This window comes from Marmota marmota, unplaced genomic scaffold (genome assembly GCF_001458135.2).
Source record: "Marmota marmota marmota unplaced genomic scaffold, marMar, whole genome shotgun sequence".
Classification (NCBI taxonomy): Eukaryota; Metazoa; Chordata; class Mammalia; order Rodentia; family Sciuridae; genus Marmota; species Marmota marmota.
The window spans coordinates 1,950,796-1,975,732 of NW_026000136.1; the positions used below are offsets into that span (position 1 = coordinate 1,950,796).

At 39.0% G+C, this 24,937-nt stretch overlaps 1 protein-coding gene and 1 non-coding gene across 2 annotated transcripts in view; both read right to left on the bottom strand.

The window, feature by feature from the left end:
- The window catches only part of Lmtk2 (lemur tyrosine kinase 2), a 65,138-nt gene that overhangs the window by 36,455 nt on the left and 3,746 nt on the right, over positions 1-24,937 (bottom strand). The window contains exons 3-5 of the mRNA XM_015501907.2: positions 18,941-19,014; positions 16,022-16,140; positions 11,143-11,230 (exon numbers count right to left, since the gene is read on the bottom strand). Of these exons, the coding sequence (XP_015357393.2) occupies positions 11,143-11,230; positions 16,022-16,140; positions 18,941-19,014 (281 nt within the window). The remainder of the gene's footprint in view (positions 1-11,142; positions 11,231-16,021; positions 16,141-18,940; positions 19,015-24,937) is intronic.
- On the bottom strand, positions 13,718-13,828 carry LOC125611191. Its single transcript, XR_007341335.1, has one exon. It is a non-coding gene; the product is annotated as a U6 spliceosomal RNA (small nuclear RNA).

Genomic DNA, 24,937 nt, shown 5'->3' on the forward strand with positions numbered 1-24,937 from the left:
TGTAGTTGGACACAATACCTTTATTTTATTCATTTATATGTGGTGCTGAGGATCGAACCCAGGGCCTCATATGTGCTAGGCGAGAGCTCTACTTCTGAGCCACAACCCCAGCCCTTGTCTATTATTTAAAGAAAAAAAAAAGTCACCAAGAACAGCAATGTATTTGGAATTAAATTGAATTTCCTTTATTCAGGTTTTAAAAAGCTCCTTCCTCACCACCCCTGCAAAAAAACTCCAAAAGAAAACTCTAACACTAGGTGGCAGCAAAGGGCTACATTAAGAACTGATAGAACAAGCAACTGGAAGGGCTTCTAGGGATGAGCTCCTAAATTCTAACACAAAAGACCAGCAGGGTTTGGTTTGTCTCATCCATCCATCTATCTATCTATTTATCTATCTATCCATCCATCCATCCTGTAGGACAATGAGAGCAATGAATTGATTTTAATACAATATAAAAATTCAACAAGTAAATGTCTTTATAAATGAGAAATTATCATCAAAAGTTTAAAATGATTTTTAGGGAGAACTTATGACATTTCAATACAAATTTAATGAAAAGAAGAAAAAGGGCTGGGGCTGGGGCTCAGTGGTAGAGCGCTCACCTAGCATGTGTGAGGCACTGGGTTTGATCCTTAGCACCACATATTGATAAATAAATAAAGGTACTGTGTCCATCTACAACCAAAAAATATTTAAAAACAAAAAAGACATGAGGTCAAGGACTGAGATTTAATAAAGTTACTAATTTAAAAAAGAAGAAGAAGAAAGAATAACAGAGCCATGCCTAATATCCTGTTCAAGAAATGAAACCTCACTGAGCCCTGCCGGTCTCCATCCAGAGGCCACACCTCTCATACAACTCCCACAGCTGCAACCCTAACCCATCACCTCCTTGGTCACCATGGATTATTATCCTTGTGCCTTCTTAACTGAGTGTCCTCCTAAATCCATCATGTCTCAGCTCTATTGCTCAACACCTCTCAGGCAAACCAACAGAAGAACCAACTTGTCTTCCTCTTGCCCCCTCCCACTCCACTCTTCCTGACAGACTTCTCACAGGCCTGGGCTGCTCTGGCTTCATCTCCCGGCCGCTCCCATCTCCTGAGTGCCCCAAACACACGTTCAACCACTGCCACCCTCTGCCCCCAAATGATGCCACCTCCAAACACCAGCATAACAAAGCAGGGGCCCCTTCCTTCCATCTCCAAATGTCACCTGCTTTGGGACAACCTTTCCTGAGTTTCTCCCATGTCAAAGCCCTTCCTTCCCGGTACCTTTTATTTCCTCCTCTCAGGCACTTGGAAGTACCACATGCCCTGGGGCCCAGCTTGCAGTCTTCAGGGCCATGGACATTTCTGTGTGATTTTATCCACCCATGGCATCAGAGGCCATACATTTCTGGCCCAGCTCCTCATCTCCAGGCTTGTGTGTTCCCTCCCTGCGTGGCTGAGAGGCATCTCAAGCCGGACACCTGCAGCACAAAACTGCCAATTTGCTGAACTCTTTTCCAGCAGATCACAATTAAGTAAAAGATGTCATTTGTGAGTCGTCTTTGCCATGAGACCCCCACCTTCAACCCACCATTATTAGGTCCTGCACCTATTTTCAAAGTAAACTCTGAACCAGACTACTTCACAAGGCCACACTGTCATGCTGACCTAAAGCATACCCCACGTGAAGGCATTCCCATGACAGCCAGAGAGGACCCTGCTCCCACTTGGGCAGCCCAAAGTCATGAGGTACCCTGGTTATTCCCTGACATTCTGTTTATTTGCCTATCCCTCTCACTAGAAATAAGGTGGACACAGCTGGGTTCTGGCCAGTTTCCTACTGTGTTCTGAAACTAAAGAACAGCATCATTACCCTAGGTACACATGACTGTATACTGTGTATAACCAGAGAAATGAAAAACTATGCTCCATTTGCGTATAATGAATTGAAATGCATTCTGCTGTCATGAACAACTAAATAGAACAACAGCAACAAAAAGGAACAGGCACACAGTACCTTCAAGAATATCTGCTTATTAAGTGGGAAGAAGGAGAAAGGCCTCGGAGAAGTTCAAATGACAACCCCCAGAGTAAGAGGTGACAACCATTTCCTCAAAGCAGTTCCATCCCAGCATTTTAATTGAAGTCTCACAATGATAAATTTAGAAATAAATCTGATTTCAAACTTTTATTGAGCTTTTTTTTATTACTTCATTACTCTTGTGTATTAAACTTTACAAGACAACTAAGTTGGGAAAATACTATTTTATTCTTTAAGCAAATACAATCTGATTATGTTTAAAGTTATGTCTTCATATGGCAATACAATATATTTTACATCAAGAACAGGGGGTCTGAGCTGGGCACAGTGGTGCACACCTGTAATCCCAATAGCTCAGGAGGCTGAGGCAGGAGGACGGGGAGTTTAAAGTCAGCCTCAGTGACTTAGTGAGGTCCTAAACAGCTCAGCAGGAGAGCACTTGCCTAGCATGTGTGAGGCACTGGGTTTAAAAAAAGGTGGTGGTGGGGGGTGTGGCTCAGTGGTTTAATGCCCCTGTATCCAATCCCTAGCACCCCCCCCCAAAAAAAAGAAATGGAGGTCTAAAGTATTCTGTGTATATGTGTGTGTGTGTGTGTGTGTGTGTGTTGCTGGGGACTGAACCCAAGGCCTTGTACATGCGAGGCAAGCACTCTACCAATTGAGCTATATCCCCAGCCCGGGGTTCTAAATTATTCTAAAACTCAAAAGTTGTCACCTGCATCTCAGAGGGTGTTTCTCCAGAGATCCTTCACATTATTAGTGCCATTCCACAGAAACACAATGCAAGCAGATATACAATTTTAAATTATAGTGGCAATACCAAAGTCATAAGGAAATAAAAATCAGATAAATGTAACTTTAGTAATATACTGTACTTGACCCAATAAATCCAATATAATATTTTTACATGTAATCAACATTTTAAAATTACTGAAGTTGGGCCAGCCATGATGGCACATGCCTATAATCTCAGCGACTTGGAGACTGAAGCAGACAGAAGGATCTCAAGTTTAAGGCAAGCCTGGGAAGCTCAGCGGCACAGCTCCCCTGGGTTCTATTGCCAGTACCAGGAAAGAAAGGGAAAGGAGAAAAGAAAAGGGCTGGGGACCTAGCTGGATGGCAGAGCACTTGCCAGCACATGTGAGGCCCTGTATTCAATCCCAAGTCCAAAACAAAACAAAACAAACAACAACAACAACAACAACAGCAACAAAAAAGAACAATGAAATTTTAACTTTCTCTTTTGTACTAAACCTTCAAAACCTGATAAGCATTTTGCAGGCCACAGCACACCATCCAGCCAAGCCGTGTCCAAGTCTCACAGGACAGCCACAGTGCTCAGGAGCACAAGGGAAGCCACATGCCAAGACAACCACTTCCACGGCGCCTCCACCCTGTGCTCCTGCTCTGGGCTGCACAAAGGTGCTGTGAGCAGTGACAAGCTGTCACGGCAATGACAGGAGGGGAGGGTGGCCACAGGAAGCTGGTGGAGGAAGAACCAAGGAGCAGATGCAGGGTGGGCATGAGGCAAGTAGAAGGGTAGATAGGAAAGGCCTGGCCACAACAGTCAGGGCTGCCTATCACAGAGGGCCAGGACGTGCTGCCCAAGTAACAGCCAGGCGTTGGAGGGAAAAGGCCCCTGAGAGGCACCAGAATTGGGCCAGGCCAGGGACTAGGAATATGCCCTCTCCAGCTGGTCACCCCACCCCCCCACTCCCAAGCTTGATAGGGCCGCCAGCAGTCAACACAAACATCCATTTGTTGGCTAGAAGTTGGACTCTGATCACCTGCTCCTCTGACCTCCTTATATCTGTTTCACTGTGACTCCACGTGCCTGCTTTTCTAACTGAGCTCCACAGGGTTAGGGACATGTAGTTCCTCTGTACGCTCAGCATCTGGAAGAGTCCCTGGTGCATGGGCTTCATGACCACAGTTATAAATAAGAGACATCCACTAATGAGGCATTTTCTGTATAAAAGGGCACAGGACAGAATCAGCCACCAGTTAAAAGCCCCACCTCAGCACTAGTAATATGCGCCCTTGTGCAAGTCAAGTGCATAAAGGATGATCAGAAAGCAGGACCTGAGGACACACAGACCTGGACAGGATTCTTCAACAAGTCCTTTCATCTGACTCAGCCTCCTACCTCACCCAGCTGTCAGAAGACGCCTGAAATGAGTGACGAAGGCCCAACACACTACATGAGGCTGGCACAGCAGCATCACCCAAGGCAGGACCTTTCCTCCCTACACCCTGTGAAAGCAGCAACCCAGATTCCTTTCAGTTCTGAAAGTCTTGAGCCTTAGCTCCCCTTGGTTCTGCCCAGCCAGTCACCTGGTCTTCACAAGCCCAAAGAAAGCAAATTCCAGAGGAATGTGGGACACATCAAACACCAAGTGGACGTCTCTCCCACTCTCATCTGGTCACTGCTAACTAACTGCTTTCAGAAATTCCCTCACTGCATTAGTGTCCGAACATAGTGAAGGAAGCAGAATACCATATTCAGGAAGAAATCCTTGCAATTATCAGCCCTGGTCTGGAGTCCCGTGATGGAGCTGAAGAACTGCTGACTAGAAAGCAAGCTCACCCTCTGCTCTTCTGACCACCTCAGCATGCAGCTGGTCTCCAGTGGCCATCTCCCTGCCTCCTACCCAATCCTTCCCAGCAGGCCCAACCTGCCTCACCCACCATGGCACCATGCCCCTGCCCCAAGTCTCCATGCTTCAACGGCCAGGTCATCTACTGTTTCCACACTTCCAAACCTGGCTCCTGCAGTTGCTGCCTAAAGAGACTTCACCCACTCGACCTCCAACCCTCAGAGCAAATGCCAATTCCTGTGCAAAGCCTCCCAACTGCACTAGTCAGGATTTCTATCTTTTGTGCATTCTAAGCAAACGTTTGTTTTAAAGGCTGGGGTCTGGCTCAGTGATAGGGCACTGCATGCCACGTGTGAGGCTCTGAGTTCAATCCTCGGAACCTCGAAAAAACCCCCAAAATAGAACAAAACCAAAACCCCTTACTTTTAGTGTACTCTTTCTCACAGCACTTCAGCGTGCTTACTCTGAGACTGGGTGGAGTCTCAGTAGCAGTGTTGTCATTAGCTGTTCAAACCTTTATTTATTAAGTAATTATTGTCCATTAAGCAAATAAAAATAACTAGCACTTATGGAATACTTTCTGTGCTCAATCATTTATTCACCATGTTATTTCATGGGTGAAAGTTCCCAGGTATCTGCTCGGAGGCTTATAGAGGTTAAATAAGCACCCCTGGAGGCAGCCAGGGCTGGGACCAGGCTCCTGACCTCGGTATTCCCTCAGGATCGAGCACAGCTCTTCCTGCTCCACATATGTTCAGTATGTTTTGGTCAATGAGTGACCCTTAACCAAAACAGCCTCATCACCTTGATATCACTGGGAGGCACTGTGTCCCTGTCATGCCTACGGGGTACAGACAACAGGTGCCATCATTGCCACCTCATTTCATAACACGCCCCAGCCACACTACACCCTGGGTGCTGCAGACCAGCTACAAACGCACTTAGCCGAGTTTTTATCACTTTCTAAAGTCAGGATAATGGTTCTGTTTTATACAGAATTACAAGTGTACAAACAGCCTCTCCTTTCTACTTGAGAGCAGCTGCACTGTGATAACAGAAGGGGCCATTATACTTCAATTTCTTCTGGCCTAAAGAACTGAAGATTGCTGGTCCTTCCACTGTGGCTTATGACCAGACCTGAGACCACTGCCCTCTCCATCCCTTGGACCATGGCCAGAGGGCAGTTCCTACCTTGGACGAAGTTTACTCTGTTTGGGCTGGCCTGTGTCTGGGCAGGTTCTGGTCGTGTAGGCTGGGAGCAGGGCTAAGTGTCCAAGCAAGGCCCTGGTGTGTCCTGGGGACATCCCTGTACTCTGTTCAAGACGATGCCTTCTTTGGCTCACCAGGCAATGCCACCTAACTGCCTCAGTAGTCTCTCCACAAGCTGATTCCAGAGTAGCTGGACTTCAAGGCCAGTGATCTGGTCAGTGACCCATCCTTGCTGCTGAAGAACCTGTTGCTCTTGAGGTTTTCTAGGGAAGAGGTGAGAACATGAAGCTGGCCCATAGAGAGAAAAGTGACTTCTCACTACTAGGCAAGCTGGAGGGACCTGAGGTTAACAGCTTTTACCCTGGTATGGGACTGCCATGCCAAGCAATGACCAGATGTTCCCAAGGGCATACAAGCCTCCTCACAGTACCGATAACACCTGATAGCACCTTAATTGGTAGGTTTTCTTAAAATATGTGATAATAAATGCTTAACATAAAAATCTACCAACTTAGCCATTTCTAAGTGTACATTCTGTAATGTGAGGTACGTTCACACTCTCGTGTGATATCGCCACTGTCCATGTACAGTACTTTTTAATCTTGCAACTCTGAAACTCTGCATCCATTAAACAACTATTCTCCTCCTTTCCCCCAGCACTTGACAACCATCCCTCCTTCTACCTTATGTCTCTATGAATTTGACTGTTCTTGGTCCTTCCTGTAAGAGGAATCACATAGAACTTGTCTTCTGCATCTGGCTTATTTCACTTAGCATCCATGCTGTAGCATGTATCAGAATTTCCTTCCTTTTTAAGGCTAAATAATACTCCACTGTCTGTGTATACCCACTCCTCCATGAATGGACACCTGGGTTGCTTCCATCTCCGGCCACTATGAATAATCCTGCCATGAACATGAATGTGCAAGTATCCATTCCACTTTCACTTCTTTGGGACTATCCCCAAAAGTGGAAATGCTGGATCGTATAGAAATTCTGCTTTTAGAGGAACAATGACTGTTTTTAAAATTTTATTGCTGGTCAGCCTTCAGGAGTGAACCCTATGTGACTTAGGTGAGTCATGTAAAATAAGTTTTCAGAAATTTCACCTGTTATTCTGGAGGGTTGTATATATAAACTTCACCCCAAAGTATGTAAGTTGAATAATTCTAAGCTAGTTAATATGCATTGAACACTTAGTTACAAGTACCTGGATAATATGTACATATTTAAATCTGAGATCTCTTAAGTACTGGGGGAATTTTACAAGATTGTTAATGAAGAAAATATATATTTATTATGTTTTCCTAAAAACAATGTCTACACAGTGACAAAGATACAAAGAACATTCTAGAATTTTGTCAGTACTGGATCATTTATGGTAATAGTAAAGGAGGTGTGTATTTGGCTATGTTTTAAGTGTTTCGTTTCTTTGTTTTTTTTTAGTTGTAGTTGGATATGGTACGTTTATTTATTTATTTTTATGTGGTGCTGAGGATTGAACCCAGCGCCTTGTACGTGCCAGGCCAGGGCTCTACTGCTAAGCTATAACCCTAGCCCTTAAGTGTTTCTTTATAAAGCAAGTTAAATTACTACTTTCCAAAATAAGAAGCAGCTTCAATAAAAACTAAATTAAAACAGCACTAAAATGAAATCCAACTCCTGAACTCATTCAGGGGAAAACATTAAGCTGTGTTTTATCATTCTAGGAAAAAATTCAATCATATTGTCTACAAAAACTTTCAGGAAGGGACCAGGCACAGTGGTGCAGGCCTGTAATCTCAGGAGACCAAGGAGATTGAGGCAGGAGTTCAAAGCCAGACTTAGCAATTTAGCAAGATCCTATTTCAAAGTTAAAAAAAAAAAAGGTCAGGCATGGTAGCATATGCCTATAATCCCAGTGATTTGGGAGGCTGAGGCAGGAGGATCTCAAGTTCAAAGCCAGCTTTAGTAATTCAGCCACACCCTAGGGAACTCAATGAGACCCACTCTCAAAACAACAACAACAAAACTAGGCTGTGTTGCTCAGGGTTAAGCACCTCTGGGTTCAATCCCCTGTACTAAAAATACCAAAAACTAAAATAAAATAAATAAAAAATAAAAAGGGCTGGGGATGTAGCTCAGATGTAGAGTGCTTCTGGGTTCAATACTCAGTGCCAAAATAAAATATCTGAGTTTTATAAACCCTCATTTAGTCTAGACAAAGGTGATACTTCAAAAAGGTGCTGATCCCTACATATTTCTGTTATGTTCAGTCACAAAGAGTGTTTCAACTGTCACTTATAATCAACATTAGGAGCTTAAGGACTGAAGGTGGCATGTTCAACAGAAATGTGGACTTCTGACAAGCAGACCTCTCCTTCACACACTGGTGTGCCTTGGTGGTGTATCTTTTTACTCAGTGCTGTGTTGCACTGGGATTGTCTATATGTTGGTCACCCAGAGCTAAGTGAAAAAGAAACTATTTTCATACCACAATAACCTAGGAACACAAATATCACAGCTCTGATCACACTGAGTCAATTAACACAGAACACCACTTATAGCTCCTTCCTCTTCGTCTTTACGTACCATTTAATACCATACAATGTCTGTCCCATCTACATGAGACATAGAAGACAATGTGTTTTGCCTCCGCATCTTGGAGAAGTCTGTCTGGTACTGCCCCACTATTAAGTATTTAGTATCTAAACACCTTCCACCACGGGATGACCCAAAGAAGTAGGTTTTTTTTTTTTGTTTGTTTGTTTGTTTTGAGAGAGAGAGACAGAAATTTTTAGTATTTATTTTTAGTTTTCAGTGGACACAACATCTTTATTTTTATGTGGTGCTGAGGATCGAACCCAGCGCCCCGAGCATGCCAGGCAAGTGCGCTACCGCTTACGCTACATTCCCCAGCCCCCAAAGAAGTAGGTTTAATTCCAGTTTTCCTCACAGGGAGGAAACCTCTACAAGGTTCTGCTTTCTTTGGGGCAGAGTTAAAATATTGATTAATTCTAGACTTTGCAAAGTTCAGTATTCATGTTACAAGTTCTAGTGTAGCCACACATAAAATCAAGAAAATTTCTAAAATTCAAACTGGTAGATGGGGAAAACTGAAACAAGAAAAATCAAGCATCCAAAAGAAGGCAAAAAAAGAAAACTCGGTAGGAGGAAGGAAAAATAATAGAAATAGGCAGAGAATTTTCCAAATATCTCATTAACTATAATAAATGTAAACAGACTACATGTTCCATTTTAAGTGACCAAGATTGCAAGATTAATAAAAATTTTAACAAAAAGCTATTTATGACAGAAGTAAACTAGCCCCTCCCCCAAAAAAAGATTAATAAAGAACCTAACCAAACAGGTCAACTCTGCCCATCAGAATGTTGGCATAACTAGATTAACAACAGGCTGTATTGTTAGTAATGCTTTTAACCTTAAAGAGAACCCCACCACAGTGATTAAAAACTTCAAATCATATAAAATCATCATAAATTTGTTTCCCTTACACAACAAAGAATCAAAATGTATAAACAGAACAATGAAAATTTTAAGGAAAATTCATCGTTGAGGGGGGAGATTTTTATATGACTCTCTTAGTAACTGACAGAAAATTGACTCAAACCCCTTTACCCCCTCAAAAAAAAAAATTAAAAGGGTGTAGGAGATTTGAACCTCACAAATTTGATTCCAAAGCTCCATCAACAACACTATATGAAAATATACCACAATACATGTTTGTGAGTGTGCACAGGTGCACACACCAGCACATAGAAACAAAAATCACTGACCCCAGAATGAAAATGGACGTGGTCTGGAACAGAGCGCAGCTGACACAGAGCCAACTCGGAAGCTGAGTGAAAGCTACTTTACTGCTGTGAGCGCAGGTGTGGGGACTCAGGGTCACAGGCAAATTCCAAAAAAAGGCTCATACATCAAGCTTACTAATTGATTTTCCTTTGAAATTAACCATCTTTGCCAATGAGAGAGATATGCAAATCGCATGCAGGAATTAAAGAAAAAATTTACCATATTTATTGCACTCTTTCTACTGTAACTGCTGGAAATGCTATCTGAATTAATTGGAGATTTATTTTGGGGACTCCCAAGTTTCTGAGCACAGGCAAGAAGCTTAAATGTTCTGAAAACTGAGATGATACAAAAAAAATCAATTAAAACCTAGAAAATTCAATTAACATCTTCCACAGTTTTTGGAAAATAACAATTATGTGTTAAAAATAGATTTGAGAGAAGATGAAATATCCTGCACAAGGGAAGAGCTGTTTATAGGAAACTTTCATGTAGAAATTGCTATTAAAATTATTCACAAAATGTACAAAACACCAATCAATCCCCATGAGTAATACTATGCTAAAAGATAAAAAAATATATTTATGTAATTTTTTTTGGGGGGGGAGTGAATCCAGGGGCTCTCAACCACTGAGCCACATCCTCAGCTCTATTTTTGTTTTTTATTTAGAGACAGGGTCTCATTGAGTTGCTTAGCACCTCACTGTTGCTGAGGCTGGCTCTGAACTCTCAATCCTCCTGTCTCAGCCTCCTGAGCCGCTGGGATTACAGGTGTGGGCCACCGCACCTAGCTTTATCTAAATCTGTAAAACTGCTGATGTTATATACCTTCACTATTCTCAACAACTGACACAGATCATAGATGTTTTATTGGTAAGGAATATTCTTGGGTTTCCTATGTAGAAAATTCAAATTTTACAAATGTCTCGTTGAAGTGAAGATCTTAAGCTCTGACTCAGCCAAATACTTGATACACAACATTTTTCTTAAACTCCTTGAGCTTTATTTTAATCATAAGTAAAGATTGGACAAATATTCATATCTAACACAAGGGTCTTTACTGAATATGATACTATAAGTAAACAGCACAGTGCTTGGAGTACAATGAAACACTCACCTAGGTGTAAGTTAATATCAAAGGTAATGAGTCAATACATCACAAAGTTCTTCAAATTTAGAACAGACATGAAAGCAGCCCCAAACCCCCCATTTTATATCTGTCAAAAACACCTGACTGCCAGGTATGGTGGTACATACCTATAATCACAGGGACTCGGGAGACTAGGTAGAAGGATAGTAAGTTCAAGGCCAGCCTCAGCAACTTGGCAAGATCCTGATTCAAAACCAAATGGGCTGGGGATAGAGTTCAGTAGAAAAGCACCCCTGGTTCCATCCCCAGAACCACAAAAGAAAGAAAAGGAAGGAGGGAAGGAGGGAAGGAAGGAAAACAAACCCATGTGGATATAACCATTCAAACCTTCAACTGGAATCTCTACTAAAAACTTACCAAGTCGCAGAATTCAAACACCAGAAGATAGGGAATGGCTTCTACACATTGTCCAACACACTGAAGAATATTTGGATGTTGAAGAATACTAGTAAAAATAAAAGTCATGGTATTGTTCATCAGGAAGTATGCTTCAAAAACTAATAAACAGTACTAGTAATTAAATTTTTCACATTTATGATGATTTAAATACAGCATGACAAAGTAAAAAGATCTCTTATATGTAACAGATGCAGATTATTACCTAATGATTAAATAATCCAAACCCAATCAAGTATTTTCTCAAATTAAAAAAAGAACTCCTAACATACATTTTTCTTCAGTAATTTAAGTTCGGAGACAATATTCTGAGGCAGCATTTAAAAAAAAGGCAGACAAATACACAAATTCAAAAAGCATTTCTATCTGAATATTAAATAACTCAAGTCTCTCCTTTAGCCATCTAGTTTATACACCATTTCTATAAATTTTCACAGTATATACAAACTCTTTTGGGGAAATAATTTTTCCAAAAGAAAAATAAAGTTAAATAAATGACAGGTCAAAATAATTTTTTAAAAATACTCATTCTGAAATGATTATGAGTTTATAGGAAACTGCAAAGTCAGTATAAGAGGTCTGGTGCCCCTCACCCAGTCTCTTGCACTGGGACATCTGACACAATACCTACAGCACAACAGCAAAACCAGGAAACTGCCTTGTGATGAAGCATCATGTGCACATAGCTCCACGCCAGGTCACATGTGCACATTCTTGTGACCACCACCTCAAAAGAGATGCAGAACTAGTCCATCAGCACAAAGATCTGCGCTACACATTCATTTTGTCCCCTAGCAACCATTTATCTGTCTTCCATTTCTATAATGTTCTCATTATAGAAATATAGGTCGAGCCTCCTTTATCCAAAATAACTGGGACCAGAGATGTTTCACATTTCTTTGAAGTTTGGAATATCTGCATGTACACAGTGAGACTTAAGTTTCAACAAAGCTTCATTTACAGTTCCACACTCACCACACACACCCTGCCACTGTCATATGGTTAGGTGTGGAATTTTCCATCGGCAGCATCATACTTGGTTGGTACTCTGCAAGTTTCAGATTTTGGAACATTTTGGATTTCTGATTAGGGATGTTCAGCCTGTATTATGTAAATGGAATCATACAGTATGTGGCCTTTTGAGACTGATTTTCTCACTCAACATAATCCCCTTGGGATCATCCAAGCTGCAGCACACATCAGCAGTTCATTCCTTTCAATGGCTGAGCAGTATTACACTGTATGGATATACCACCGTTTGTTTACCCATTCATCTACTGAAGGATATTGTCAATTTTCCAATTTTTTGCTAATACAAATAAAGGTGCTTTGAACTCTCACAGAAGGGTTGTTGGGCAGACATTAAGTTTTCATTTCTCTGGAATAAATGCCCATGTGTATAACTTCTGGGTTATACAAGGTGATCGTTAATTTTATGTGTCAGTTTGGCCAGGCCATAGTGCCTAGATAATTTGGTCAAACATTATTCAGGACAGTTTCTGAGAAGGTGTTTTTGGATGAGATTATCATTTAAATCAGAGGACTCTCAGTAAAGCAGGTCCCTCCATAATGTGAGTGGGCCTCAGCCATTTAGCTGAAACCCTTGTAGAAAAAAGAACACCCTCTCCCATGGAAGAAGGAATTCTGCCAGCACACAGCTTTGAGACTTGAACCCTAATATCAGCTCTTCCTGGGTCTCCAATCTGCTGGCCACACTGCAGATTCACAAATGCATGAATCAATTCCTAAAAATCAACCTCTCCATGTATATAACATTCCCCCATATCCACAGGCTATGCTTTCACACACACAGCCAAGGGTTAAAATTATCTGGAGGAAAAAACTGCATCTGTATTGAAGATTACAGTCTTTTTTTATTGCCATTAATACTAAACAAGACAGTACCACAATTGTGAACAGCATTGGATATTATGTCATCTACAGATGATTCAAAATATACAGGAGGATATGCATACAGTATATTCAAACACTCTTCATTTTAGGTAAAGGACATGAGCATCCTCAGAATTTGGTACCCATGGGGGTGGGGGCACTGGAACTGATCTCCTCAGATGCTGAGGACAACTGTATACACACCCTAGCAATGTATGAAGTCTAGTGTCCCCACATCTTCCCAGCATTTGGTATTGTCACTACATTTTCACTTCAGCTTTTCTAAAGTGATATCTCATTGTGATATTAATTACTTTAGTAGCCAGTGATGCTGAATGTCTTCATGTGGTAACTTGCTATCCACATTACCTCTTTGGTAAAATGTCTCTCAAAGTCTTTTGATATTATTCTAATTGGATTGTTGTTACTTTTTGTTTCCTATTGAATTTTATTTTATTTATTTATTTTTTGGTACCCGGGATTGAACTCAGGAGCACTCGACCACTGAGCCACATCACACCCCCAGCCCTATTTTGTATTTTATTTAGAGATAGGGTCTCACTGAGTTGCTTAAGCGCCTCGCTTTTGCTGAGGCTGGCTTTGAACTCGAGATCCTCCTGTCTCAGCCTCCCGAGCCACTGGGATTACAGGCGTGCACCACTGCGCCCCGCTCCTGTCATCCTTGTACCTGGGGCCATGCTACTCTTCTCTGAATCATTTCAATTTTTAGTATATATGCTGCTGAAGTGAGCATATAATAACCTTATAGTTAACCTTATAATAAATATGTGTTTTAAAAATCTTACTGGGATTTTGATAGAAAATGCAATAACTTATATATCAGTTTGTGAAGAACTTCACTACATTGAGTCTTCCAATCCATTAACGTGGTCTGTTTCTCCGTTTATTTAGATCTTTGAATTCTTTCATCAGCTCTTTGTAGTTTTCAACACAGAAGTCCTACACATGTACCCAGGCATTTATTTTTGTGCAAGTGTGAATGTTATTTTTGATATTATTATTATTATTGGTAATAGGGATTGAACACAGGGGCACTTTACCAATGAGCTACATCCCCAACCCTTTTTTTATTTTCATTTTAAGTCAGGGTCTTGCTAAATTGTTGAAGCTGGCCCTCAACTTGGGATCCTCACAAGTCGCTGGGATTACAAGCGTGTACCACCACACCTGATTTTGGTTTTCCCATGTTCATTGCTAGTTTATAGAAACAAAATTGACTTTTAAAGCTGTTTTAACAGTGCATAGGATTAAACTCAGAGCCTGAAGCATGCTAGACAAGAACTCTCTCACTGACCTACATCCGAGTCCCCAAATGATTTTTTTATGTTGATCTTATATCCTGCAACTTAGTTCTGGGAGAGCTTTGTTGTGTAGATTCCTTGGGATTTTCTACATAACTCATGTCATCTACAAATAATGACAGTTTTGTTTTTCCTTTCTGATCCATATGCCTTTATTTCCTTTTCCAGCTCTCCTGAGTTAGTTACAGTTTCTGGTACTATGATGAATAACAGCAGTAAGAGCAAATATCCACGTGTGGTCCTGAACAAGGGAGTAAAAAGCTTTCAGTCTTTTACCATTAATCATGATGCCAGATGTAGCAATTTTTATAGGACTCTTTATCAAGTTGAGGAAGTTCGGCTATAATTTTATTCATTCTGTTGTTCCTTCTTCCTTGTGTTTTGAGAGTTCTTTTTTAATTATTTCTTTTCTGTTGAGAAAAATTTCTTTTGCTTTCTTTTAGGGTAAGTTTGTTGCTAATAATCTCTTTTAGCTTTCCTTTGTTTGACAATGGGCTGATATTCTCTTCATTTCTAACACATATTTTCTCTGGACATATAATTTCACAGTTCTTTCTTTCAGTACTTGAAAAATGCCACCCTGTTTCCTTCTGCCCTCCAGGATTTCCAAGGAGGTCCGTGTCATTCAAACTGCTTTTCCTCTCTCAGTAAAGTGCAACTTCTCTCTCCTACTTTCAAGAGCTTCTGTCTTTAGTTTTTAAAAAGTTTGTGTTTATCCTGTTTGGGACTTGCTCTTGAATCTATAGATTTTGTCTTTTCCAAATCTGGGGAATTCTGAGCTATTATTTCTTTGAATACCTTTTCAGCCCCATCTCTTTTCATTCTGGGACATCTATGACATGAATGTTAATTTTTTGTTGTTGTTGTTGTTGTTATAGTTCTCTGTGTCCCTGAGGCTTGATTTTTTTTTAAGTCTATTTTCTTTCTGTTGTCCAAATTGGGCAATGCTTATTATCTTCAGCTTCACTGATTGTTTCCTCTGTCCTCCCTATTCTGCTGCTGAGATCATTCACTGAGTTTTAAATTTCAGCTATATTTTTCAGTTCTATAATTTCCACTGAGGTCTCCTTTATGTCTTCATTTCTTTGCTGAGACTCTGACTTTTTTGTTCCCTGAAGCGTTTCTATAATGATTGCAATGATTGCTTTAAAGTCCTTGCCAGATAATTCTTGCCACTCTATCACCTCAGTGTTGGTGTCTCTGCCTTCTCTTATTCAAGTTGAGTTCCCTTGGTTCTTAGAATGAATAAATGATTTTCAACTGAAATGTAGACAACTGAGGTTTTGTGAGACTCTGATGTCTTAGAGTCTTATTTAAACATGCATGCATGCAGAAACCTCAAAGCAGTTTTAAACACTTGATTTTGTGTGGGCTGGGGTAGAGCGCAGGGGGTACTGGGGATTGAACCCAGGGCACACTACCACTGGACTACACCCCCAGCCCTTTTTATTATGTTTTGAGACATCGTCTCACTAAGTTGCTGAGGCTGGTCTTCAACTCGTGATGCTCATGCCCCAGCCCCCTGAGTATCTGGGATTACAGGAGTGTGCCACTGTGCCTGGCTAAACACTTGATTTTCAAAAGACCACAGACTGTTTACAGAACAAATGTTAAGCCTTACTTACTAGTAAGGTTCTCCATTTTTCAAAAAAACATCTTGTTCCTTTGGGCTTGCACTTGCTTTTAGCTCCTTCACTATTACTCTTGCCACACTGGTACCTGTGTAAATCTCTCCAAGAAGAACCTAAAACCAAAGAACAAGTTTGGTTTTTTTTTGTTATTTTCATCAAAATGGTAAGAAAGAATACCTCATTTACCATGAAATGCAAAACAAGAAAATAAATTAAGCAACGACTAGATGGCCTTCTACTACTTTACATACCACCTCACAAAAGCTTAGAAAACTTAAAGAATTTTTCTTCAATAAAAGGGCCAGTTTAGGGGCTGGGGTCGTAGCTCAGTTAGTAGTGTGTTTGCCTTGAATGTGTGAGGCCCTGGGTTCGAATCTCAGCACCACATAAAAACAAATAAATAAAATAAAGGTATTGTGTAAAAAAAGGGGGGGAGCAATTTAAACTATTCATTAGAAATTATCAACATTCACATATTTTACACATATTTCTTTTCTGTATATTTAAAAATTCATTTGTATTTTTATGAAAACAAACCATGACATTACAGAAGAGCAATTTATAAGTTCAAATCAAACACAACTCAAATGTTTCTCAAAACACTTTCAACTAGATTGTTATTTAGCCTGCTACAAACATGAGGAAGTTAACTGACAGCCAGCCAACGTACAATCACTGCACTGAAACTTAAAAAATCCACGGTATTCTAATAATACCAGGCCCTTCTCTTGTACCAAAGCTTCAATCGAAACACACATAAAAAACACTCCACTGAAATTATCAGAATACAAGGTAAGAATGAGCTACTTTATATAAGAACTAGCTATAAGAGAAATATTAAATATAACACAAGTCAGTGCAGAGGCATTCAAAAATCCATATTTTGCCATTTTAAACTGAAGGAGTAAAGGTTTTTATTATTTCTAAAAAATGACCAAAACTAAATGACTTCCTTTAAAAGAGTTTTTAATCTTTATAAAATATATTAATTTTAATGTCCTGGAAACAGTAATATCTTGAACAGAGCTCAATGTGTTTATCAGGAATATAAGGGCAGAAAAGTGATGAGAATGGGAAATTCTGATAATTAAATAAGTCATATTCTTTGTTTTAAATAGTTAATGCAGGGATGGGGTTGTGGCTCAATGGAGGCACAACCTTGCACGTGTGAGGCACTGGGTTCGATCCTCAGCAGCAAATAAAAATAAAGGTATTGTGTCCATCTACATCTAAAAAATATTTTAAAAAATAGTTAATGAATGTATAAGCAGCATATCATACAATATCAATTTCAACTACTCCATTCAAAATAGCCTCAAAAAATATAAAACGCATGGGAATCAATCTAACAAAAGAGGTGAAAGACGTCTACAATGAAAACTACAGAACACTAAAGAAGGAAATTGAAGAACTTAGATAATGGAACATCTCCCTGCTCTTGGATAGGCAGAGTTGTCAAAACGGCCATACTACCAAAACTGTTGAACAGATTTAATGCAATTCCTATTAAAACCCCAATAACATTCTTCATAGAACTAGAAAAAGCAATTTTTGAAATTAATTTGGAAAAATAAGAGACCAAGAACAGCCAAAGCAATCCTTAGCAAAAAAAAAAAAAAAAGAAAGAAAAAGAAAAGAAAAGAAATGAAGCAGGAAACATCATAACACCAGACCTTCAACTACACTATAGAGCAATAGTAACAAACACAGCATAGTATTGGCACCAAAATAGACATGTAGACCAATAGTACAGAAGACACAGACTGACCCACATGAATATAGTTACCTCATACTAGATAAAGGTTCCAAAAACATATAGTGGAGATATATAAAAGACAGCCTCTTCAACAAATGGTGCAGGGAAAACTGGAAATCCATATGTGGCAAAATGAAATTAAACCTTTATATCTCTCTTTTTTAATATTTATTTATTTATTTATTTTTTAGTTTTCGGCAGACACAACATCTTTGTTTGTATGTGGTGCTGAGGATCGAACCCGGGCCGCACGCATGCCAGGCGAGCGCGCTACCACTTGAGCCACATCCCCAGCCCAAACCTTTATCTCTCACCATGCACAAAACTCAACTCAAAGTGGATCAAGGACCTAGGAATTCGACCAGATACCCTGCGCCTAACAGAAGAAAAAGTAGGCCCAAATCTTCATCATATTGGATTAGGCTCCAACTTCCTTAATAAGACTCTTAAAGCACAAGAAATGAAATCAAGAATCAATAAATGGGAGAGATTTAAACTAAAGAGCTTCTTCTTAGCAAAGGAAACAATCATTGAGGTGAAGAGAGAGCCAATCAATAAATGGGAGAGATTTAAACTAAAGAGCTTCTTCTTAGCAAAGGAAACAATCATTAAGGTGAAGAGAGAGCCTACAGTATGGGAGCAAATTTTTAGCACATGCACATCAGAGAGAACACTAATCTCCAGGATATATAAAGAACTCAAAAGACTTAATACCAAAAAAACCCAAACAACCCAATCAATAAATGGGCTAAGGACTGAACAGATACTTCTCAGAATAAATAAACTGATCAACAAATAAATGAAAAAGTGTTCAACATCTTTAGTAATTAGAGAAATACAAATGAAAACAGATACTCTAAGATTTCATCTCACCCCAGTCAGAATGGCAGCTACCAAGAGAGCACTCTCTTGTTTTTAAGTTTCCCAGTTTATGGATTTTTTATAGCAGCCTGAATGTTGGACAATCTTCTGGAAAGAGTTACATACCCAGGAATGCTGCAGGTTGCGTTCCTATGCAATTTCACTAAGCAACCTCTATTCACACTACAGTGTCTATGGAGAATGTGGAATGTCACGATATAATTCATAATTAACTTTAAATTCTAAACTGTATAATCAGGAGGAGAAAAAAAAATCAAAGTGAAAAAACAATGTACCTTTCCAAACCAGCCATTTCCAATTTCCTGTATGTAGTTTAGGCTGTGGCGGGCAACTTGAGACTTCAAACCTTCTGTAGAGAAAACAACATTCAAAATATGAATATCTAACTAAAAATAAGTATTAAATACATAACCTATAAAGTACAAATTTTAACACAGATTTAATGCTTGTGCTACTGAGGATAGGAAGGATAGTAGAATGAAACAGATATTATTACCTTATATACATATATGACCGCATGACCGATGTGATTCTACAACATGTACAATCAGAAAAATGAGAAATTATACCTCATTTATCAAAGAGCATAAGTGCATTTACTATCATGTATAATTAATTAAAACAAATTTAAAAATTATTTAAAAAGGTAGAAATAAATATATAAAACACCTCTTTAAAACTAATAATGCTGGGCACAGTGGCACATGCCTGTAATCCCAGTGACTTGGGAGGCTGAGGCAGGAGGACCGCAAGTTCAAAGCCAGCCTCAGCAATTTAACAAGTCCCTAATCAACTTAGCAAGACCCTGTCTCAAAATAAAAATACAAAAAAGGGCTGAGGATGAGGCTCAGTGATTAAGCATCCCTAAGTTCAATCCCTGGTACCAAAAATAAATAAATAAGTAAAAACAAACTGATAAAACCAAAACAGTTTTAAGTCTTAACACGGACACTATTTTTGAATTAGTATTCTGTCTGATTCTAAAATACCTAGTTCTGTTTTATGACCCAATAACTCTAGTGTGGAAACACTGTCAAAAGGACCAATTATAGACTTAATGAAAGTCCAGAAGAATGAGAAAAGGAGAAAAAATAATTGAAGACAATGGTAGAAAATGCCCCAAATCTACTAAAGGATATGAATATACATATCCATGAAGCTCTATCAACTCTAAGTAACATTAAACTCAAAGAAATCCACACCAAGACATATTAAATCAAACTCTATCCAGAGATGGAGAACTCTGTAAGTGGCAAGAGAGAAACCACTTACCATGAGCACAGAATCTTCAATGAGATGAACAGTTACTCATCAGAAACTATGGAAGCCAGAGGGCAGTGGCAGTGGCTCACAGATAAAGAGCTGAAAGAAAAGATCTGCAAACCAAGAATTGCATGTTTGGCAAAACTATCTTTCAAACATGAAGAAGAGGGCTGGGTTTGTGGCTCAGCGGTAGAGCGCTCACCTAGCACGTGAGAGACCCTGGGTTCGATCCTCAGCACTACATAAAAACAAAGGTATTGTGCCCAACTACAACTAAAAATAAATAAATATTTTAAAAAAAAAGAAGAAGAAGAAGAGGAGGAGCCAGTAGCAGTGGCCCGTGCCTGTAATACATGTCTTATGAGGCCAAGACAGGAGGATCACAAGTGTAAGGCCAGCCTCAGCAACTTAGAAAGATCTTGTCTCCAAAAAAGGTCATGGGCTGGGTCTGGGAATGGAGCTCTGAGGTAGAGTGATCCTGCGTTCAATCCCCAGTTCAGAAAGAAAAAGAAAGATATTCTCAGATAAATGTTTAGGAGTTTGCTGCCCATATACCTGACCTAGAACAAATGTTTAAAAGGCTCCTTTAAAAAGAAATAAAGATCTTCAGTAAACCTAAGTAGGTAAATACACAAGCTAATGTTATCGTACTATTGATATGCTATTCTTTTTATTTCCTACGTGATTTAAAATACAAATGCTTTAAAAAATAGAAGTAGGCATAAAATGTATAACACTATAATTTGTGACAATGTAAAGGGAAGGAAAGTGCTGTACGAAAACAGGGGTTCTGTATGCTATTGAAGCTGATTATCAATTTAAACTCCATTGTTACAAATTTAGAATGTGAACCGTGATCTTAATCATATTCACTAAGAAAATATCTAATAAATATAGTCAAAAGGGAATGAGAAAGGAATCAATGTGGTATACCAAAATAATAATTCCTATTAAATTTCAATGGCCTATTCTGTAGAAATGGAAAAGATAATTCTAAAATTCATATGGAATCCAAAATAACAGAAAAAATCTTGAAAGAAGAAAACAAAATTGGAGGACTCAAACTTCTCCATTTCAAAACTTACTACAAAATAGAAGCTACAGTAATCAAAGCCATGTTATAATGGCATAAGGGCAGGCATATCAATTAATGGAATATAATTAAGAGCCTAGAATAAATCCAAACAAATAAGATAAATTGATTTTCCAAAAGTGTGCCAAGAAAATTCAATGGAGAAAGGACAGTGTCTTCAAACACTGTTATTGGGACAACTGGATATTCACGTGTACAAGAATTAAGCTAGACCCTTACCCTACACCATATATAAAAATTAAGTCAAAATGGATTAAAGATTTAGGAGCTAAAACTATTGAAGATAAAGAGGAAAATCGTCATGAGCTTGGATTTGACAATGATTTCTTAAATATGACACCAAAAGCACAGCATCAAAAGAAAAAAAGTGGATAATTTGTATTTCATCAAAATTAAAAACTTTTATTCATGAAAGGACATTACCTAGAGAGAGAGAAAAGAGAACCTATAGGCATTGAGAAAATATGTGCAGATCGTATGTTATTATGAAGCTATCATAGTTAAGACACTGGTACTGAGACAAAGGAACAGACTGATTAAGTAAAAAGAGAGCAGAAGGCCTAAAATAGAGCCACACATGTAAGCAGAGAGGAAAGTCAGGACCAGCAAGTGAATGAAGTTGGGAGGAAAAAAAACAGTAATCCACAAGGAAAACTTGCTTTCCCCATACTCAAAAATCAACTCAAGACAGGTTATAGGCTTAATGTCAAACTAAAACCTTAAAACATTATCTCTTTTTTAAGACACTGAGTCCAAGACTATTAAATTTTGGCTTCTAAAAAAGATTGCTAAGCCAACTTAACATCAGTTCATCAATATATAATTTTTTTGTGTATGTATGTGATTGATTTTTCTTTCTTAGAGTAACCTTTTGGGTTTCCTTTCCTGTGAACTTTTTTGTGGTTACCATGGGGATTACAGTTATCCTAAATTCGTAACAATCTAGTTTGAAGGGATACCAACTTAGCTTCAAAAGCTATATACTGACACCCAGCTGGCAGGAACAGAAACTGGTACAACTCCTGTGGAGGGTAAGTTGGCAAGAGCCATCAAAACGGAACACATACATTATTTTGACCCAGTTCTAAAAACGTATTCTACAAATGCACCTGCACAACAACCTAGGTACCAGCTTTGTTTTTAATAGGAAAAGATTAGAAATAATCCAAATATCAATAGGAGACTGTGCTAAGATTATATAATTCAAATAGTATAATATATAGGCAAGAATAAATATGTTATCTTTATTGATATGGAAGTATCTCTAAGAACAACTGGTAAATGGAAAAAAGCACAATACCAAGCAATATATCTACCATGGCAACGTTGAGTAAAAGAGGGAACTTCCTACACATGTGAGGGATGGAGAGTGTATGGAAATCTCTGGGCCTTCTTCTCCATTTTGCTGTGAACCTAAAACTGCTGTACAAAAATAAAATCTTCTAAAAAATTAAAACAAATTTTAAAATGGAAGGGAGGGGTTTTCATCTGGAAACCCTAGAAAGATACCTAAGAAACCAAGAGGAGCAGTTGTTACCTGGGGAAGTCAGGGGTGGGAAATGAGGTTTTACTGAAATATGAGAGGGTGACTCTTCATCACTCATACCTTTCTATGCTTTGATTTGATTTTTGAATTGTGAACATATTGTCTGTTCAAAATACAAATTTTAAAAAGAGAAAAAGGAAACAACGGATAGAACTTGCTTGTGAATATGTGGCACAGCTTTTTTTTTTACATATAATCATAAGTATCTTTCATAGTTAAATACAGCTTATCTTCAGCCTTTTACAGGGATATGAAATACTTCACTATTTGCCTATACTGTAATTTAGCAAGTTACAGATTGCTATTTAAACATTTTCCATTTTGTATTGCCAAACAATGCTGCAATAAATCCCTTTGCACACCTTTGTATACTTAATTCGTTCCTAAAGACAAATCATTAAAAGTTAAAGTGCTGGATCAAGAGCAAACACATTTTACATCTGTGTGTGTGGTGCTGGGGACTGATGCCAACTGCCAGATGCCCCTCTGGGGAGGGTTTCTCCCCACTTTACAGCTCCACTAACAGCAAGTGGAAGAGACTTCCCGTTTACACACACACACACACACACACACACACACTCCCAATCGTGACCTATTGCCACTTCTTTTCCTCATCTTACTTGAAGTTTGCGTTTCTTCAGTTACTAGTAAAGCTCTTTTGCCTTTTGGCCATTTGAATTTCTTCCCTTGAGTTTCTTCTTTCATGTCCTTATCTTAATTTTTTCACATTACTCTTTTTCTTATACTCGTGAGAACTTTTTTTTTGTAATACTGATGATTGAACCCAGGGGCGCTCTTCCACTGAGCAACATTACTCATCTTATTTTACTTTTATTTTGAGACAGAGCCTTGCTGTGTTGCTGAGGCTGGCCTTGAACTTTTGATCTTCCTGCCTCAGCCTCCTGAGTCACTGGGGTTACAGGCCTGTGCCACCACACACGGCCTCTGAACTATTAATATGTTACAATTTTTCATCCTTTTTGTAGTTTACAAATATTTTTGCTACTATGTTAAATAGGTTACACTCTTTTTTTTCCCACACAGAATATTTAATTTTATGAATCAGATCTGGCTATTTTTTTTATGGCTTCCAGATTTACTGCTATACTTGGAAAGCCTCTTATATCCCAAAATGATAAAAATACTCTGAAAGTATTCTAAATAGAGAAACTTACAATGATTTCTTCCTATTAAGGGGGATTTTAGAGTGGAGGAATTCAGCAGAACAGAAAGGGGCATATATATCCGACAGGAGGACGGTGGCCCAGCTCACGCCACGTCAGTCTGTGGTGTGGTGAAGGTAAACCAAAGCCAGAACACCTCTGGGAGGTTTTTCTTTCTGGTCCAAGGAGAGAGAAGGTCCTTTCCTCCCTCACTGCAAAACTACAAAGATATGAACATGGAGCGGCCAGCAGTCATGCTCCCTACTGAAGAGAGATGCCATCTGAGAGACTGAACTGACATTTTAAGAAAATGAGAAAGGGAAGAGAAAATGAGCAGTTGACTGTAAAATGCCCATGGAGCTCAAGGTCCTGGTTCCAGCTATCTTCAAGATCAGCTTCACCCCTACGCCTTCTACGGTCTGGGTCTCTTTTCTACTGATGCTGATCTGAGTTAGGATTCAACTGAAATTAATTGAGGGTTAAATTATAGTCCTATAAAAGCCCCAGTCTCTCAGGGCTTTCTTTACACATGAAGAAAAGAAAATTATCAAATAAACTACAATAAAGCATTCCAGTTTAACAATGAGTATACTTAAGTTATCAAGAATATGTTGGACTCCTTTCAAACTAAACTATTTTTTGTTGTGGTAAGAGTATTATTTATAGACGTTAAAGCTAAGTACTATGTGTCATTTTTTAATATTGCAACACAAAAATATTAAATATACCTTACTTTACAATACCTTATATGAACTATACTGGTATATTATATTTTAACCTTACTTTTTCTTTGAGTCATGCATGCTGACGAAGTATAATCAACTTGGGTTTGTACTGCCCTAAAATACAACCCACAGTGCATGTGGTACCACAAATGGCAAATTTGGCACCTATGAAACCTTAAACAGCCTTCTTTTAGCAGTCTTGGAAAACCTGACTTCTTAAACCCTCTACCTGCTATACAAATAGCAATAGTGTCCTTTAATGCATTCAAGAGATCAACTAACATCTAATCAAACTCTATCTTAAAAAGTGAATAAAAAGCCATCTGATTAACAGAACTGTATATGCTCTCCTCCCTAGAGCAGAATGTTCTAGTAGAAGACAGGAATGTCCAGAGTCTATAGAGAAACCAGCCTACTGAAAGACAGCTGAGGAGCTCAATCCCAGTATGTAATTTCAGTGCATCTGGGAGACAAGTTTTATT